We start from the raw sequence: 14,695 nt of genomic DNA on the forward strand, positions 1-14,695 counted from the left end.
AGTGACAATGTGAAGATAATTATGGGGGATTTTAACATGAAGGTGGACTGGGAAATGCAGCAAGGCGGTAGTACTCAGGAGAGTGAGTTTGTGGAATGTCTAAGGGATGTTTTTCTGGAGCAACTTATTGAGGAGCCCACCAGGGGATCGGCTGTTTTGGATTGGGTGCTGTGTAGTGAACCCGAGGTGATTAGGGAACTAAAGGTAAAGGAACCACTGGGAACAAGTGATCACAATATGATTGAGTTTAGTTTCAAGTTTGAGAAGGAGAAGCTGATAACTGGTGTATCGATATTTCAGTGGAATAAGGGAAATTACAAAGGTATGAGAGATGAGTTGGCCCAAATTGATTGGAAGAGTAAGTTAGCTGGAGGGACGGCAGAGGAAAAATGGAAGAAATTTCTACAGGAAATAAGGACAATGCAGGACAGATATATTCCAAGAAAAAAGAAGGTTTTGAATGGAAAAAAGGCACAGATGTGGATAACGAGGGAGGTGAAGGATAAAATAAAAGCAAAAGGGGCGGCGTACAAAGTAGCAAAAATTAGTGGGAAAACAGAAGATTGGAACGATTTTAAAAATCTGCAGAGAGAAACTAAGAAGGTCATTAGGAAAGCAAAGATGAGTTACGAAAGGAAGCTGGCGGACAACATTCGGAAGGATTCTAAGAGTTTTTTTAAATACATAAGGAATAAAAGAGAGACACGGGTTGACATAGGACCAATTGATAACGGTGCAGGAGGTATTATAATGGATGATAGTGAGATGGCAAGGGAATTGAATGAATATTTTGCATCGGTCTTCACCGTGGAGGACATAAGCAATGTGCCCATTAGTCAGGAGTCTCACGAATTGGAGCTGAGTTCAATTGAGATTAATAGGGAGAAGGTGATTGGAAAACTAAAGGGGCTTAAGGCTGATAAGTCTCCCGGACCGGATGAGGTGCATCCCCGGGTTCTGAAGGAGGTGGCTGTGGAGATAGCGGAGGCGTTGGCGATTATTTTTCAGGAATCGATAGATTCTGGCATGGTTCCGGAGGACTGGAGGGTAGCAAATGTAGTTCCGTTGTATAAGAAAGGTGGGAGGCAGCACAAAGGCAATTACAGACCTATTAGTCTGACGTCAGTGGTGGGAAAATTATTGGAGTCTATCCTCAAGGAGGAGGTTACCGAATACCTAGAGGCGCAAGGCAAGATAGGACCTAGTCAACATGGTTTTGTGAAGGGGAGGTCCTGTCTGACCAACCTATTGGAGTTTTTTGAAGAAATCACAGGTAGGGTGGATAAGGGAGAGGCGGTAGATGTTGTGTATTTAGACTTTCAAAAGGCCTTCGATAAGGTGCCTCACAAGAGACTGATTAATAAGATGAGAGGTCATGGAATTATGGGCAGGGTAGCAAAATGGGTGGAGAATTGGCTGGTTGGCAGGAAGCAAAGGGTGGAAATAAAAGGATCTCGTTCTGGTTGGTTACCGGTTACTAGTGGTGTGCCGCAAGGGTCGGTGTTGGGGCCTCTCCTTTTTACCTTGTACATCAATGATTTGGATGATGGAATAAATGGTTGTGTGACTAAGTTTGCGGATGACACCAAGATAAGTGGAGGAGTAGGGAGCATAGAGGAAATAGAAAGAATGCAGAGGGACCTAGACAGTTTAGGAGAATGGGCAAGGAAATGGCAGATGAGATTCAATGTTGAGAAATGTGCAGTTGTACACTTTGGAAGTAGAAATAAGCGGGTAGATTATTATCTAGAAGGAGAGAAGATTGATAGTGCGGTAGTACAAAGGGACTTGGGGGTACTCATACAAGATACCTTAAAAGTTAACCACCAGGTTGGATCGGTGGTTAAGAAAGCGAATGCTATGTTGGCATTCATCTCGAGAGGTATAGTGTATAAAAGTAAGGAAGTGTTGATGAGGCTCTACGGGGCGCTAGTGAGGCCTCATTTGGAATACTGTGCGCGGTTTTGGGCCCCGCATCTTAGGAAGGATGTGCTGACGTTGGAGAGGGTTCAGAGGAGATTTACGAGAATGATTCCAGGAATGAAAGGGCTTAAGTATGATGAGCGTTTGTCGGCTCTTGGACTGTACTCGCTGGAGTACAGAAGGATGAGAGGGGACCTCGTAGCGACATTTAAAATGTTGACAGGTAAGGATAGAGTAGATGTGGCTAGGCTGTTTCCCTTGGTGGGCGTGTCCAGGACCAGAGGGCACAATCTTAGAATTAGAGGGTACAGTTTCAAGACAGAGATGAGGAGAAGTTTCTTTACCCAGAGGGTGGTGAAATTGTGGAACTCCTTGCCACGCACAGCAGTGGAGGCCAGATCAGTGGGGGTATTCAAGGAGGAGATAGACAGATATCTAAATAGTCAGGGTATCAAGGGATATGGGGATAAGGCTGGCAAATGGGATTAGAATAGTTTTTTTTCTCTCTTTTTTTCCCACCCCATTTCTTTTTCCCTTTTCCTTGGAGCAGACTCGATGGGCCGAATGGCCTGCTTCTGCTCCCTTATCTTGTGATCTTGTGAAAGGGAGGGGAAAAAAAAAACACCTGCTGAACTAATATTACAGACGTATGCCTGATACAGACCAAGAAATCAAGTTACCTGAAGTTGCAGAATTCAATATTGTGTCCAGATGGAAAGCAAGGTGCTGCTCCTCAAGCTCACATTGGGCCTCACTAACCGTACAGGAAGTGGGATAGGGAATTAAAGTGCAGACGCTAAAGTGGAAGCTCAGGGTCACCCCTGCAGGCTGAACACGGGTGTTTGGTTTCTCCAATATAAAGGAGACCACATTGTGAACACCAAATGCAGTACACTAGGTTGGAAGATCTTTGGTGTTCACAGTGTGGTGGTCTCTACATTGGAGAAGCCAAATGCAAATCACTGGTCACAGACTTCCAGTCAGAAAAGCATTGCTGTGGTTTATTAGCGGTGGTGAAGTAGTGAAGATCAAATTCGATTTGATCTTCACTACTGAATCTGATTTTTGACCCCATAGCTTTTCGAGTTGCTGTATGGAAGATGAGATGCATTCTCTTAGGAAGAAGAGATAACCAGAGGTGGAGATGTTGCATGCTCCTGTTCTGCATTTCTCTCTCACTGCATGATTCAGAATAGCAGATTATATTCCTCTGACAACAATCGGTTTGTGCCACTGGCAAGAACAGGAATTTTTCCTTTTGGTACTTGGATGACAATTTTCCTGCCATTAAATGAATAGACAAACTTAGAGAATGAGCAATGAAAATGTGGATAATCTTGACAAAAACTGATTAAAAATAGGGGTGGTTTCTTTACCTTCCTTGGGGAGTAGAAAGGTTGTCAGATGTAATTCAGCTTTCACAAAGTATATTTGATGCACCTAGTTTATATAATTAGATTGTGTTATAGTTTTTGTACTTGTAAATGATTTGCAATTTTAATATTTTTAAGCAGAGGCTGGAGGAAAGACTTTTTGTTTTGATTTCTCAAGTCCTGTCCTTTCCTTTCCCACCACCGTAAAGCTGCTTAAACCAACTCGTTCTGCTCAGTGGAATCACAACCTTACACCAAAATCATATGGTGGCCTACAACTGAAGCATTGTCGTTCTCTGATGTAGATATAACTGAATACGCCTTTATGTAATTTATTGCCTTACTAAACTTCTGTTGTCAGCAGTCACTTTATTCTTGAAATGTACAGCACAAAAGGTCCACTTGGCCCTTTGTATCCATACCATCCAAAAAAGTGCTACTCAGGTTAACTCTATGTCCCACATCCTAGTCTATGGTTCGGCAGACATTTTTAAGAAACCAGATCCCCATTTAAAGTTTTGGCCTCCATCGCCCTTTTCAAGTGGTGACTCACAGATCCCTGCTACTCTGCATGGGGGGAAATTGTTCAATTCCCTTTTAATCCTTTTATGTGTCTAGTTGGTGAATTCTCTGGAAAGAGAAGGAGATCCTGCCCTGTTCACCCCGTCTAGGCCCTCAAAATTTTACGCTACTCAATTAAATCATCTCTCAGCCTCTTCTCTCTAAAGAAAATAACCCAAGCCAAGCTGTCCCATAACTAATACTCACCAGCCCTGATAGCATCCTTTTGAATGTTCTGTGCACAATCAAGTGCTATCATATTCTTCCTGTAATGTAGTCACCAAAAATATATTCATTATTCTACCTGTGATCTAGCTAGTCTCTTATACAATTTCAGCAGAACGTCCCTGTCCTTAAAATTCTGAGCTTCATGCAATAAGGCATGCCAGCCTGTATTCTGTATGCCAGCTTAACCACCATGACTACCTCCCTATCATGTTTTTGTGTTTCCTGAAAATGGGTACAATAGAGACTGCCATTATAATGTCCTAAGGGTGTGCTTTACTATAGTTTGCAGCCAGGTGCCATGGTTTAAAAATAGGCATGTCACAAGCCCTTCAACTTCCATGTCTATGTTTCCAGAGTCATTGAATCTAAATTTCTTCTGGAGTAAAGCTTAAAAGGTCTCAGATAAAATCTGACAATGATCGTATTAAGCATTCATTTCTTCATGCCTTTCTCCTAAAGGATTAAAAGGATGAACAGTTTTAAAATGTACCATCTGACTTGTCCCAAAGTTCCCACCCTTGAGGTGTGAGGGTAAAGCATGGCTTTTGACTGTTCAGCAACAGCTTCCAGTATAACATGCTATTTATTGTGAATCTGACACAACCACTTGGGTTAATGGATTACATAAATCCATATGTAGGTTTCTAAATTAAAATCTTCAATTGATTACAACATACAGTGCAGGTGCATTGTTGTCGTGTACAGATATTTCCTGGTTGAGTTTTTGCTTTGTCATTTGATTACGTGTGGTCTTGGGTTCTCTTGTTTAGTCATATTTTATTTGTACATGTTCTTTCAGGTTAATTCTGTCTCAAGCTTTAATGTTATTTGTTATTTACATTTTAACTGCATATGCTTATTTGAAAAAAAACAGGTGGTCTGAAAAACACACAGAGTGGTCCAGTTGTCATTACAGATGAAATATCCAAAAATATTGCTCTAGAAAAGCTTGAACAGATGAAAAAATGGAGCATAAGCACATACAAGGTATGTGCCATTGAGTTGTTTTCCATATCTTATCAGCTGTAATCCATTGTGCAATTGTTGTTTAATTAAAGGTAGAAAATGACTCTAGGGTTTAACAATACAAGGTGTTGGCTATGTGGTTTACATGACCAGTTTGAAATATTTTGCTGTTTAGACATGCAAAACCTTGTAGCCACCCTGGTGCCTTTAATAACATCAATTTCAAAAATTCAGAGGAAATATTGGAAGATCATCAACTAACTTTAGCTCCAGTAATAAAGTGTTCATATTCTATTAAGGAAAATAACTTTATTGACTTTTTGGGATCCTTTAATTCAAACCATAGCCCCCCCCCCCCCCCCCCCCCCCATTTAATCTTGACATGTAGTGATGATCTGGCTGCATTGTCAATGAAGTAACATTGTGATTTTGTTTTTCTACCTCAGTTCCAATTCAAATGAATAACACATCCAGTGTATGTCACTAAAGCCCCGAGGTAGCAAAGCTTGAATATTGCTGCTGCATCTAGAAAGCCATTTCTATCACCTCTCTTGCATTCATAAGCCTGATGCGAGATAAAATTGCCTGACAGGTGATCCATCTGTCTCCTTGAATTTGCATTTAATTTAATATTTGTTGACGTCTCCAAAAAGAATAAAATGGATGTATGTAATAGAGAAAAAGTTTGATTAAATAATGAAATGGATGCTGGTGCAAGGTCATGGGACAAATAAAGAAGTAAAAGATACATCTAGAGGAATTGTAAGTGGCGACTGGAGAGCCATTGTTAGCACTTGCTGTACAAAAATTGAGCAACTATAATTGTTTAATCTCCAATCAATTTCCCTTTTTGTTAAAGCTTCATCTGTATAAGGTAATAGGAATATAAGAAATAGAAGCAGTAGTAGATCATTCGGTCCCTCATGGCTACTCTGCCATCAAATAAGATCATGGTTTTTTAACAACTTTTTTGCACTAACCCCATATCCCTTGATTCTCTTGCTGTCTAAAAAATGTATCTATCTCTCTTGTGAATATACTCAGTGATTGAACCTTCACAGCAGTCTTGGGTAGAGAATCCCAAAGAATCACTACCATTATGAATGAAAAAATTTCTTCTCATCTCTGTAAAAGCAACAGGGTTGTCATAGTGGATGACTTTAATTTCCTCAATATTGACTGGGACTTCCTTAGTGCAAGAGGCTTAGATGGGGCAGAATTGGTTAGGTGCATCCAAGAAGGTTTCTTGAAATAGTATGTACATAGTTCATTTGGAAATGACCCTGGCCAAGTGATTGGGGTTTCAGTGGGAGGGCATTTTAGAAACAATGATCACAATTCCTCAAATTTTAAGATGAATTTGGTTAAGGATAAGCTGGACCTCGGGGTGTTGGGTGGTACGGTGTGGTGTGCTAAATTGGGGGATGGCAAATTACAACATTATTAGGCAGGAGCTGGGGGAAGTAAACTAGGAGTAGCTGTTACTAGGTAAGTCAACATCTGACATGTGCGAGTTGTTTAAAGACCAACTGATCAGAATTCAGGACCACATGTTCCAGTGAGGAAGAGAGACAAGGATGGCAGTGTTCGGGAACCTTGGATAACAAGACATGTTGTAAATTTAGTCATGAAGAAAAAGGAAGTATATGTAATACTACAGAAACAAAGGACTGCAGATGATGGAATATCTAGATGAAAAACCACTATGATGCTGGAGGAAGGTGAAGTGGCTGGAAAAGGGGAGATGCAGATCAAGGTTACAGACAGAGTGCAAGTTTTCTGCGGAGTGGTCACCTGGTCTGCACTTGATCTTGCCAATGTGGAGGAGGCCACATTTGGAGTATTGAATCCAGCTGCCACCCTGGGGACTTTCCATTGCCCCTGCCATAGGTGCAACACTTCCATCCAGAGACCCTAACAATCCTTTCAGATGAGACAGATTTACCTGCACCTCTCTTAATATCATCTACCGGATTCAGCGCTGTAAGTGTGGCCTCCTCTACATTGGCGAGACCTTACAGCCCAGTGGTATTGACTTTGAATTCTCCCATCTTAAATAATCCCCTCAACCTCCACCCCCACCCCCACCATGCCTCTTCTTTTCTTCCCTTTCCCAGCCTATCTTTTTTTTCCCACCCTCCTTTTTTTCCTCCTTACCTTTGACCCATCCCCCAGTGGATCTGCTCTCCCCTCCTCCCCTGCACCTGCCTATCACTATCTCTTACCTGCATACTATATACCTATCACCACCTTGTGCCTACCCTGCCTCTGCTCTTTTGTCCACCTTTCACTCATCTGCTTTTCCCTCCTATATATTGGGCTTCCCCTTTTCCTATCTTCAGTCCTGAAGAAGGCTTCTAACCCGAAACATTGACCACCTGCTTCTCTCCACAGATGCTGCCTGGCCTGCTGAGTTCCTCCAGCATCATAGTGTTTTTCATCAGGAAGTATATGTAAGGTTCAGGAAGCTGAAGTAAGACAGGGCCCCTTAGGAATATAAAGAAAGCAGGAAAGAACTCAGGGAATCAAGAGAACCGAAAAGGGCTATAAAATGTCCTTGGCAAGCAGGATTAAATCCTAAGGCATTTTATTCATACATTAAAAACAAGAGGGTAGGTAGTGAGAGAGTTGGACCACTCAAGGGCAAAGGAGGGTATTTATGCCTTGAGCCAGAAAAAGTGGGCAAGGTCATAATGAGTACTTTACATTGGTATTCACCAAGGAGACGGACATGGGAGATAGTGAGATCAGTATGGGATGTGCCAAGATTCTAGGCATGTTGATATCAAGAAGGAGGTGGTGTTAGTTCTCATGAAGGACATTAAGGTGGATAAGTTCTTAGGGCCAGATGGGTTCTATTGTAGGTGCTTGAGAGAGGCAAGAGAATAGATTGCTGGGGCCTTGACAGAGATTTTGTAATCTCTCAAACTGCAGGTGAGGTCCCAGGTAACTGGAGAATAAGATCACAAGATCACAAGACAAGGGAGCAGAAGCAGGCCATTTGGCCCATCGAGTCTGCTCCAAGGAAAAGGGAAAAAAGAAATGAGAAATGGGGAATGGAGGGGGGAAACAAAAAAAACCTATTCTAATCCCAATTTCCGGCCTTATCCCCATATCCCTTGATACCCTGACTATTTGGGCATCTATCTATCTCCTCCTTGAACGCCCCCACTGATCTGGCCTCCACTGCTGTACGTGGCAAGGAGTTCCACAAATTCACCACCCTCTGGCTAAAGAAATTTCTCCTCATCTCTGTTTTGAAACTGTGCCCTCTAGTTCTAAGATTGTGCCCTCTGGTCCTGGACTCACCCACCAAGGGAAACAGCCTAGCCACATCTACTCTGTCCTTTCCTATCAACATTTTAAATGTTGCTATGAGGTCCCCTCTCATTCTTCTGTACTCCAGTGAGTACAGTCCAAGAGCCGACAAACGCTCCTCATATGTAAGCCCTTTCATTCCTGGAATCATCCTCGTAAATCTCCTCTGAACCCTCTCCAACGTCAGCACATCCTTCCTAAGATGTGGGGCCCAAAACTGCACACAATATTCCAAATGAGGCCTCACTAGTGCCCCGTAGAGCCTCATCAACACTTCCTTACTTTTATACGCTATACCTCTCGAAATGAATGCCAACATAGCATTCACTTTCTTTACCACCGATCCGACCTGGTGGTTAACCTTTAAGGTATCCTGCACGAGTACCCCCAAGTCCCTTTGTACTTCCGTACTTTGAATTTTCTCTCCTTCAAGATAATAATCTGCCCGCTTATTTCTGCTTCCAAAGTGTACAACTGCACATTTCTCAACATTGAATCTCATCTGCCATTTCCTTGCCCATTCTCCTAAACTGTCTAGGTCTCTCTGCAACCTTCCTATCTCCTCAATACTCCCTACTCCTCCACCTATCTTGGTGTCATCCGCAAACTTAGCCACGAAATCCAAATCGTTGATGTACAAGGTAAAAAGGAGTGACCCCTGCGGCACACCACTAGTAACCGGTAACCAACCAGAACGAGATCCTTTTATTTCCACTCTTTGCTTCCTGCCAACCAGCCAATGCTCCACCCATTGTTATCCTACGAGTAATTCCATGACCTCTCATCTTATTAATCAGTCTCTTGTGAGGCACCTTATCGAATGCCTTTTGAAAGTCTAAATACACAACATCTACCGCCTCTCCCTTATCCACCCTACCTGTGATTTCTTCAAAAAACTCCAATAGGTTGGTCAGGCAGGATATTCCCTTCACAAAACCATGTTGGCTAGGACCTATCTTGCCTTGCGCCTCTAGGTATTCCGTAACCCCATCCTTGAGGATAGATTCCAATAATTTTCCCACCACTGACGTCAGACTAATAGGTCTGTAATTTCCTTTATGCTGCCTCCCACCTTTCTTATACAACGGAACTACATTTGCGACCCTCCAGTCCTCCGGAACCATGCCGGAATCTATCGATTCCTGGAAAATTATCACCAATCCCTCCGCTATCTCTAAAGCCACCTCCTTCAGAACCTGGGGATGCACCTCATCCGGTCCGGGAGACTTATCAGTCTTTAGCCCATTTAGTTTTCCTAGCACCTTCTCTCTAGTAATCTTAACTGAACTCAGTTCCATTTCGTGAGACTCCTGACTAACCAGCACATTGCTGATGTCCTCCACGGTGAAGACCGATGCAAAATATTCATTCAATTCCTCTGCCATCTCACTATCGTCCATTATAATATCTCCTGCACCGTTATCAATTGGTCCTATATCAACCCATGTCTCTCTTTTACTCCTTATGTATTTAAAAAAACTCTTAGTATCCTTTCGAATGTTATACGCCAACTTCCTTTCATAATTCATCTTTTCTTTCCTAATGGCCTTCTTGGTTTCTCTCTGCAGGTTTTTAAAAGTTTCCCAGTCTTCTGTTTTCCCACTAATTTTTGCTTCTTTGTACGCCGCCCCTTTTGCTTTTATTTTAGCCTTCACCTCTCTCATTATCCACATTTGTGCCTTTTTTCCATTCAAAACCTTTTTTCTTGGAATATATCTATCCTGCATTTTCCTTATTTCCTGTAGAAATTCCTTCCATTTCTCCTCTGCCGTCCCTCCAGCTAGCTCACTCTTCCAATCAATTTGGACCAACTCCTCTCTCATACCATTGTAATTTCCTTTGTTCCACTGAAATATCGATACACCAGTTATCAGCTTCTCCTTCTCAAATTTGAAACTGAACTCAATCATATTGTGATCACTGGTTCCCAGTGGTTCCTTTACCTTTAGTTCCCTAATCACCTCCGGTTCATTACACAGCACCCAATCCAAAACAGCCGATCCCCTGGTGGGCTCTTCAACAAGTTGCTCCAGAAAAACGTCCTTTAGACATTCCACAAACTCACTCTCCTGAGTTCTACCGCCTTGCTGGATTTCCCAGTCCACCTTCATGTTAAAATCCCCCATAATTATCTTCACATTGTCACTCTGGCATGCTTTTTCTATCTCAAACTGCAATTTATCGTCCACTTCCTGACTGCTATTAGGGGGCCTATATATGACTGCTACTATTGTCCTTTTACCCTTGCTATTTCTTAGCTCCACCCATAAGGATTCCACCTCCTCTGACCACCTCCTCTGTTCCTTTGCTTAAGAAGGGTAAAGGGGATAATCCAGCAGATTATAGGCCGGTGATCCTTATATCAATGATAGGGAAGCTATTGGATAGGATTTACTTGCATTTGGAAAAGTGTGAGTTTATTTGAATGATTAGCATGGTTTTGTGCAGGGCAGATCATGCCTTAAGAACTTGATTGCATTATTTGATGAGGGTAGGGCAGTAGATTTTATCTATGTAGATTTTAGTAAAGCTTTTGACAAGGTCCAAGGTCCTTGGTTTCTCATGGTAGGCTGATCTAGAGGATTAAGATGCATGTGATCCAGAGTGACTTGGTAAATAGGATTCAAAATTGGTTTGGCCATAGAAGATGGGGGTAGTGGTGGATGGGTGTTTCTCTGACCAGTGATGTACCATAGAGGTCACTGCTGGAACCTCTGTTGTTTATGACCTATATAAATGATTTGGATGAAAATGTAGATGGGCTGATTGGTAAGTTTGCAGACGACGAAAAATTGGAGTTGTAAATAGTGAAGAAGGTTGCAAAAAGATAGAGCAGGATATGGATAGAGAAGTGGCAAATGGAGTGTAATTTGGACAAGTATGAGGTGTTACACTTCAGGTGGTCAAATGCAAGAGAAAACTACAGTAAATGGCAGAACCCTTAGGAGCATTGATGTACAGATGGATCTTGGAGTGCTAGTCTCTGAAAGGGGTGGTAAATAAGGCATATAACATCCTTGCCTTCATTGGTCAGGACATTGGGTATAAAAGTCAGGAAGTCATGTTGCAGCTGTACAAAAGTTTGGATTTAGTTCACCAAATTTTAGAAGCAGTTCACCAGCATGTTGCCTGGATAAGAAAGTATTAACTGTAAGGAGAGGTTGGACAAATGTAGATTATTTTCTCCAGAACAATGGAGGCTCAGAGGAGACCTGATTTTAAAAAAAAAATTCTAAAAGGCATAGATAGGGTAGACAGCCAGAGTTATTTTCCCCCAGAGTGGAAATGTCTAATACTAGAGGGTATAGCTTTAAGGTGAGAGGGCGAAAGTTTAAAGCAGATGTGTGAGGGTGGTAGGTGCCTGGAATGCACTGGGGGTGGGGGCGTGGAAGCAGATACAATGGTGATGTTTAATAGGCATTTAGATAGGCACATGAACATGCAGGGAATGGAAGGATATGGATCAAATGGGACTAGTTTCATTTAGGATCGTGGTTGGCACAGTCATTGTGGGCTGAAGGGCCTGTTCCTGTGCTTACTGTTCTATGTTCTGTTGGGATCAGTCAGTCCCTTACTTTGGTACTAAAACTCCTGTTCTAGACACCATGTCCGAGGGAAACATTGTCTCTGCATCTACCTTGTCTCACCGTATAAGATTTTTACATGTTTCATTATTATCCCCTCATTCTTTTCAATGCTGTCGAGATTTGAGCCAGTCTACTTAGTTCTCAATACAATAAGAAATAAGTAAGGTTTCTTTATTAGTCACATGTACATTGAAACACAGTGAAATGCATCTTTGCGTAGAGTGTTCTGGGGGCAGTCCGCAAGTGTTGCCACGCTTCCGGCACCAACATAGCATGCCCACAACTTCCTAACCCATACGTCTTTGGAATGTGGGAAGAAACCGGAGCACCCGGAGGAAACGCACGCAGACACGGGGAGAACATACAAACTCCTTACAGATGGTGGCCGGAATTGAACCCGGGTCGCTGGCGCTGTAATAGCGTTACGTTAACCGTTACACTACTGTGACTGACCATACTACAACAATTACTTGCCAGATCTGCATATTAATTTGCAGTGATTCACATATTTAGTGTTCAGAGGACTTGGATGCCCACCACCTTTCAACCTCTGATCATTTTAAAAAGCCTTCTTATTTTGTCTACCAGAGTGGATGACCTTGCGTTTTTCCACATTTTATTCCATTTGCCATTCCTTGCCCATTCTCCTAAAGCGTCTTTCTGAATGCTTTGCATCCTCTTCACAGTTGCTTATCCAGTCATCTGCATGTTGTTGCACATGATTGAAACAAAGGTTTGTTGTACAGGCTTCTGGTCTGATTTTATGCCACCTGAAGCTAAGCTACTAACATTGTTGCAGCTGCATCAAAACTTGAGTTCAAGCACTACTGGAGGGGTAGGGGGAGTGGGGGAGAGTGTGTGGGAGAGAAGGGAGGGAGAGGGTGTGTGGGGGAGAGGGAGAGAGAGGGAGTGTGGGGGAGAGGGGAATGGGAGTGTGGGTGGAGGGGGGAGGGAGTGGGGCAGAACTGAGACAATTGGGGTGAATAGAGAGGGGGAATGGAGAGAGAGAGGGGGAATGGAGAGAGAGAAGGGGGGAGGGAGGGGATGGTGAAAGGGGGAAGAGAGATTGGGGACGGGGAGGATGGACAAGAGAGAGGGAACAGGGAGGGAGGGGGATGGGGGAGATGGAGGTGGAGATTGGGGGAGAGGGTGGCAGGGACGGGGAGAGGGAGGTGGGGACTAGGGGAGAGGGGGGGACGGAAGGAAACGGGGAGAGAGGGACGTACAAAATGGGGAGGGGGGACGGGGAGGGGGATGGGAAGAGGCAGAGGAGGCGGGGAGGAAGAGAGGGAGAGCAGAATGAGAACAAAGGGAGAGGGGAATGGAAACGGAGCAAGGGGGGAGAGCGAGGGGTGACAGGTGAGGGAGGGGGACCAGAGAGTGGGGGTGAATGGGCGTGACAGAGGGAAGGAAGAGTAGTGGAGGCTGAGAGGGAGGGGGAGTTGGGGGGGGGACAGAGAGGAAAGGGGAGTTGGGAGGGCAGAGAGAGAGAGAACGCAAAAAGGTTGTGCTGACATTCCAGTGCAATATAGAGGGAGGGGGGGAACATCGGCGAGGGGAACAGGGCGAGTCATGCAGTATTCTTAGAAGCTTATCTTTTGGATGAGATGTTAACTAAATAACTTCTAGGTAGACGAAGAAGGTATCTGATGTTGTTTTGAAGAGGAAGTGAATGGGGGAGTTATTCCTAGTGTCCTGTGCGATATTTGTCTCAGTTGACAATACTTAAAACATTATCACTTTGCTGTTTGAGGAGCTTAATGTGTGCAGATTGGGTGCTATATTTCTTAGAGTTCATCAATCACTTGCTCTGAAGTTCTTTAGAACAGGGCTATACAGATGTAACATTTTTTTTTACAGCTTCCCAACACCTTAATTTCTTACTTCCCTTAGTCCTTCTGCAACTTATAAAAGTTCAAGCTTTGAATTATTAATTACTATTCCTGATTTGGTTTTCTTTCCATTGGTAATATCTTGAATTATAGACCTTGACACTTTAAACAGTTATGCTTCATTTTTACACTGCTAGATTTAAAAGAAAACATGTTATATTTCTAACAAGTATGAACAAGATAGCTCCACCCAGTCTGTTGGAACTCAGATTATTGCATCTTTATCACAAGACAAGGGAGCAGAAGCAGGCCATTCGGCCCATCGAGTCTGCTCCAAGGAAAAGGGAAAAAGAAATGGGGAATGGGGGGAAAAAAAACTATTCTAATCCCAATTTCCGGCCTTATCCCCATATCCCTTGATACCCTGACTATTTAGATATCTATCTATCTCCTCTTTGAACGCCCCCACTGATCTGGCCTCCACTGCTGTACGTGGCAAGGAGTTCCACAAATTCACCACCCTCTGGCTAAAGAAATTTCTCCTCATCTCTGTTTTGAAACTGTGTCCTCTAATTCTAAGATTGTGCCCTCTGGTCCTGGACTCACCCACCAAGGGAAACTGCCTAGCCACATCTTTATGTGGCTTGGAGATCAGATCTTCAAAATTAATAGACTAAATAGCAATTATGTTTGGAGAAAATTCCTGACAACGGCTTTTTGGTGTTTATTAATGTTTCAGTACTTTCTTTCAAACTGAACAAATCTTCTATTATGGTACATTAAGGGAGGAAGGTCTACCTGTTCAGAAATTTCATATATACCTACCATTGTGCAGTGATGCAACTTGAGTGAGTAAGATTTGACAGCCTGCAAAGATAAGGATCTTGCCAGTTCAATTACCATATTA

General features: G+C 43.0%; 1 protein-coding gene across 6 annotated transcripts in view; it reads left to right on the forward strand.

The window, feature by feature from the left end:
• Positions 1–14,695, forward strand: part of LOC127584880 (arfaptin-1-like) — a 121,643-nt gene that overhangs the window by 82,025 nt on the left and 24,923 nt on the right. For all 6 annotated transcript variants that reach the window (XM_052041852.1, XM_052041873.1, XM_052041893.1 and 3 more), the window contains one exon: positions 4,960–5,072. In XM_052041852.1, the coding sequence (XP_051897812.1) occupies positions 4,960–5,072 (113 nt within the window). The remainder of the gene's footprint in view (positions 1–4,959; positions 5,073–14,695) is intronic.

The sequence above is a fragment of the Pristis pectinata genome, chromosome 2 (genome assembly GCF_009764475.1).
Source record: "Pristis pectinata isolate sPriPec2 chromosome 2, sPriPec2.1.pri, whole genome shotgun sequence".
Classification (NCBI taxonomy): Eukaryota; Metazoa; Chordata; class Chondrichthyes; order Rhinopristiformes; family Pristidae; genus Pristis; species Pristis pectinata.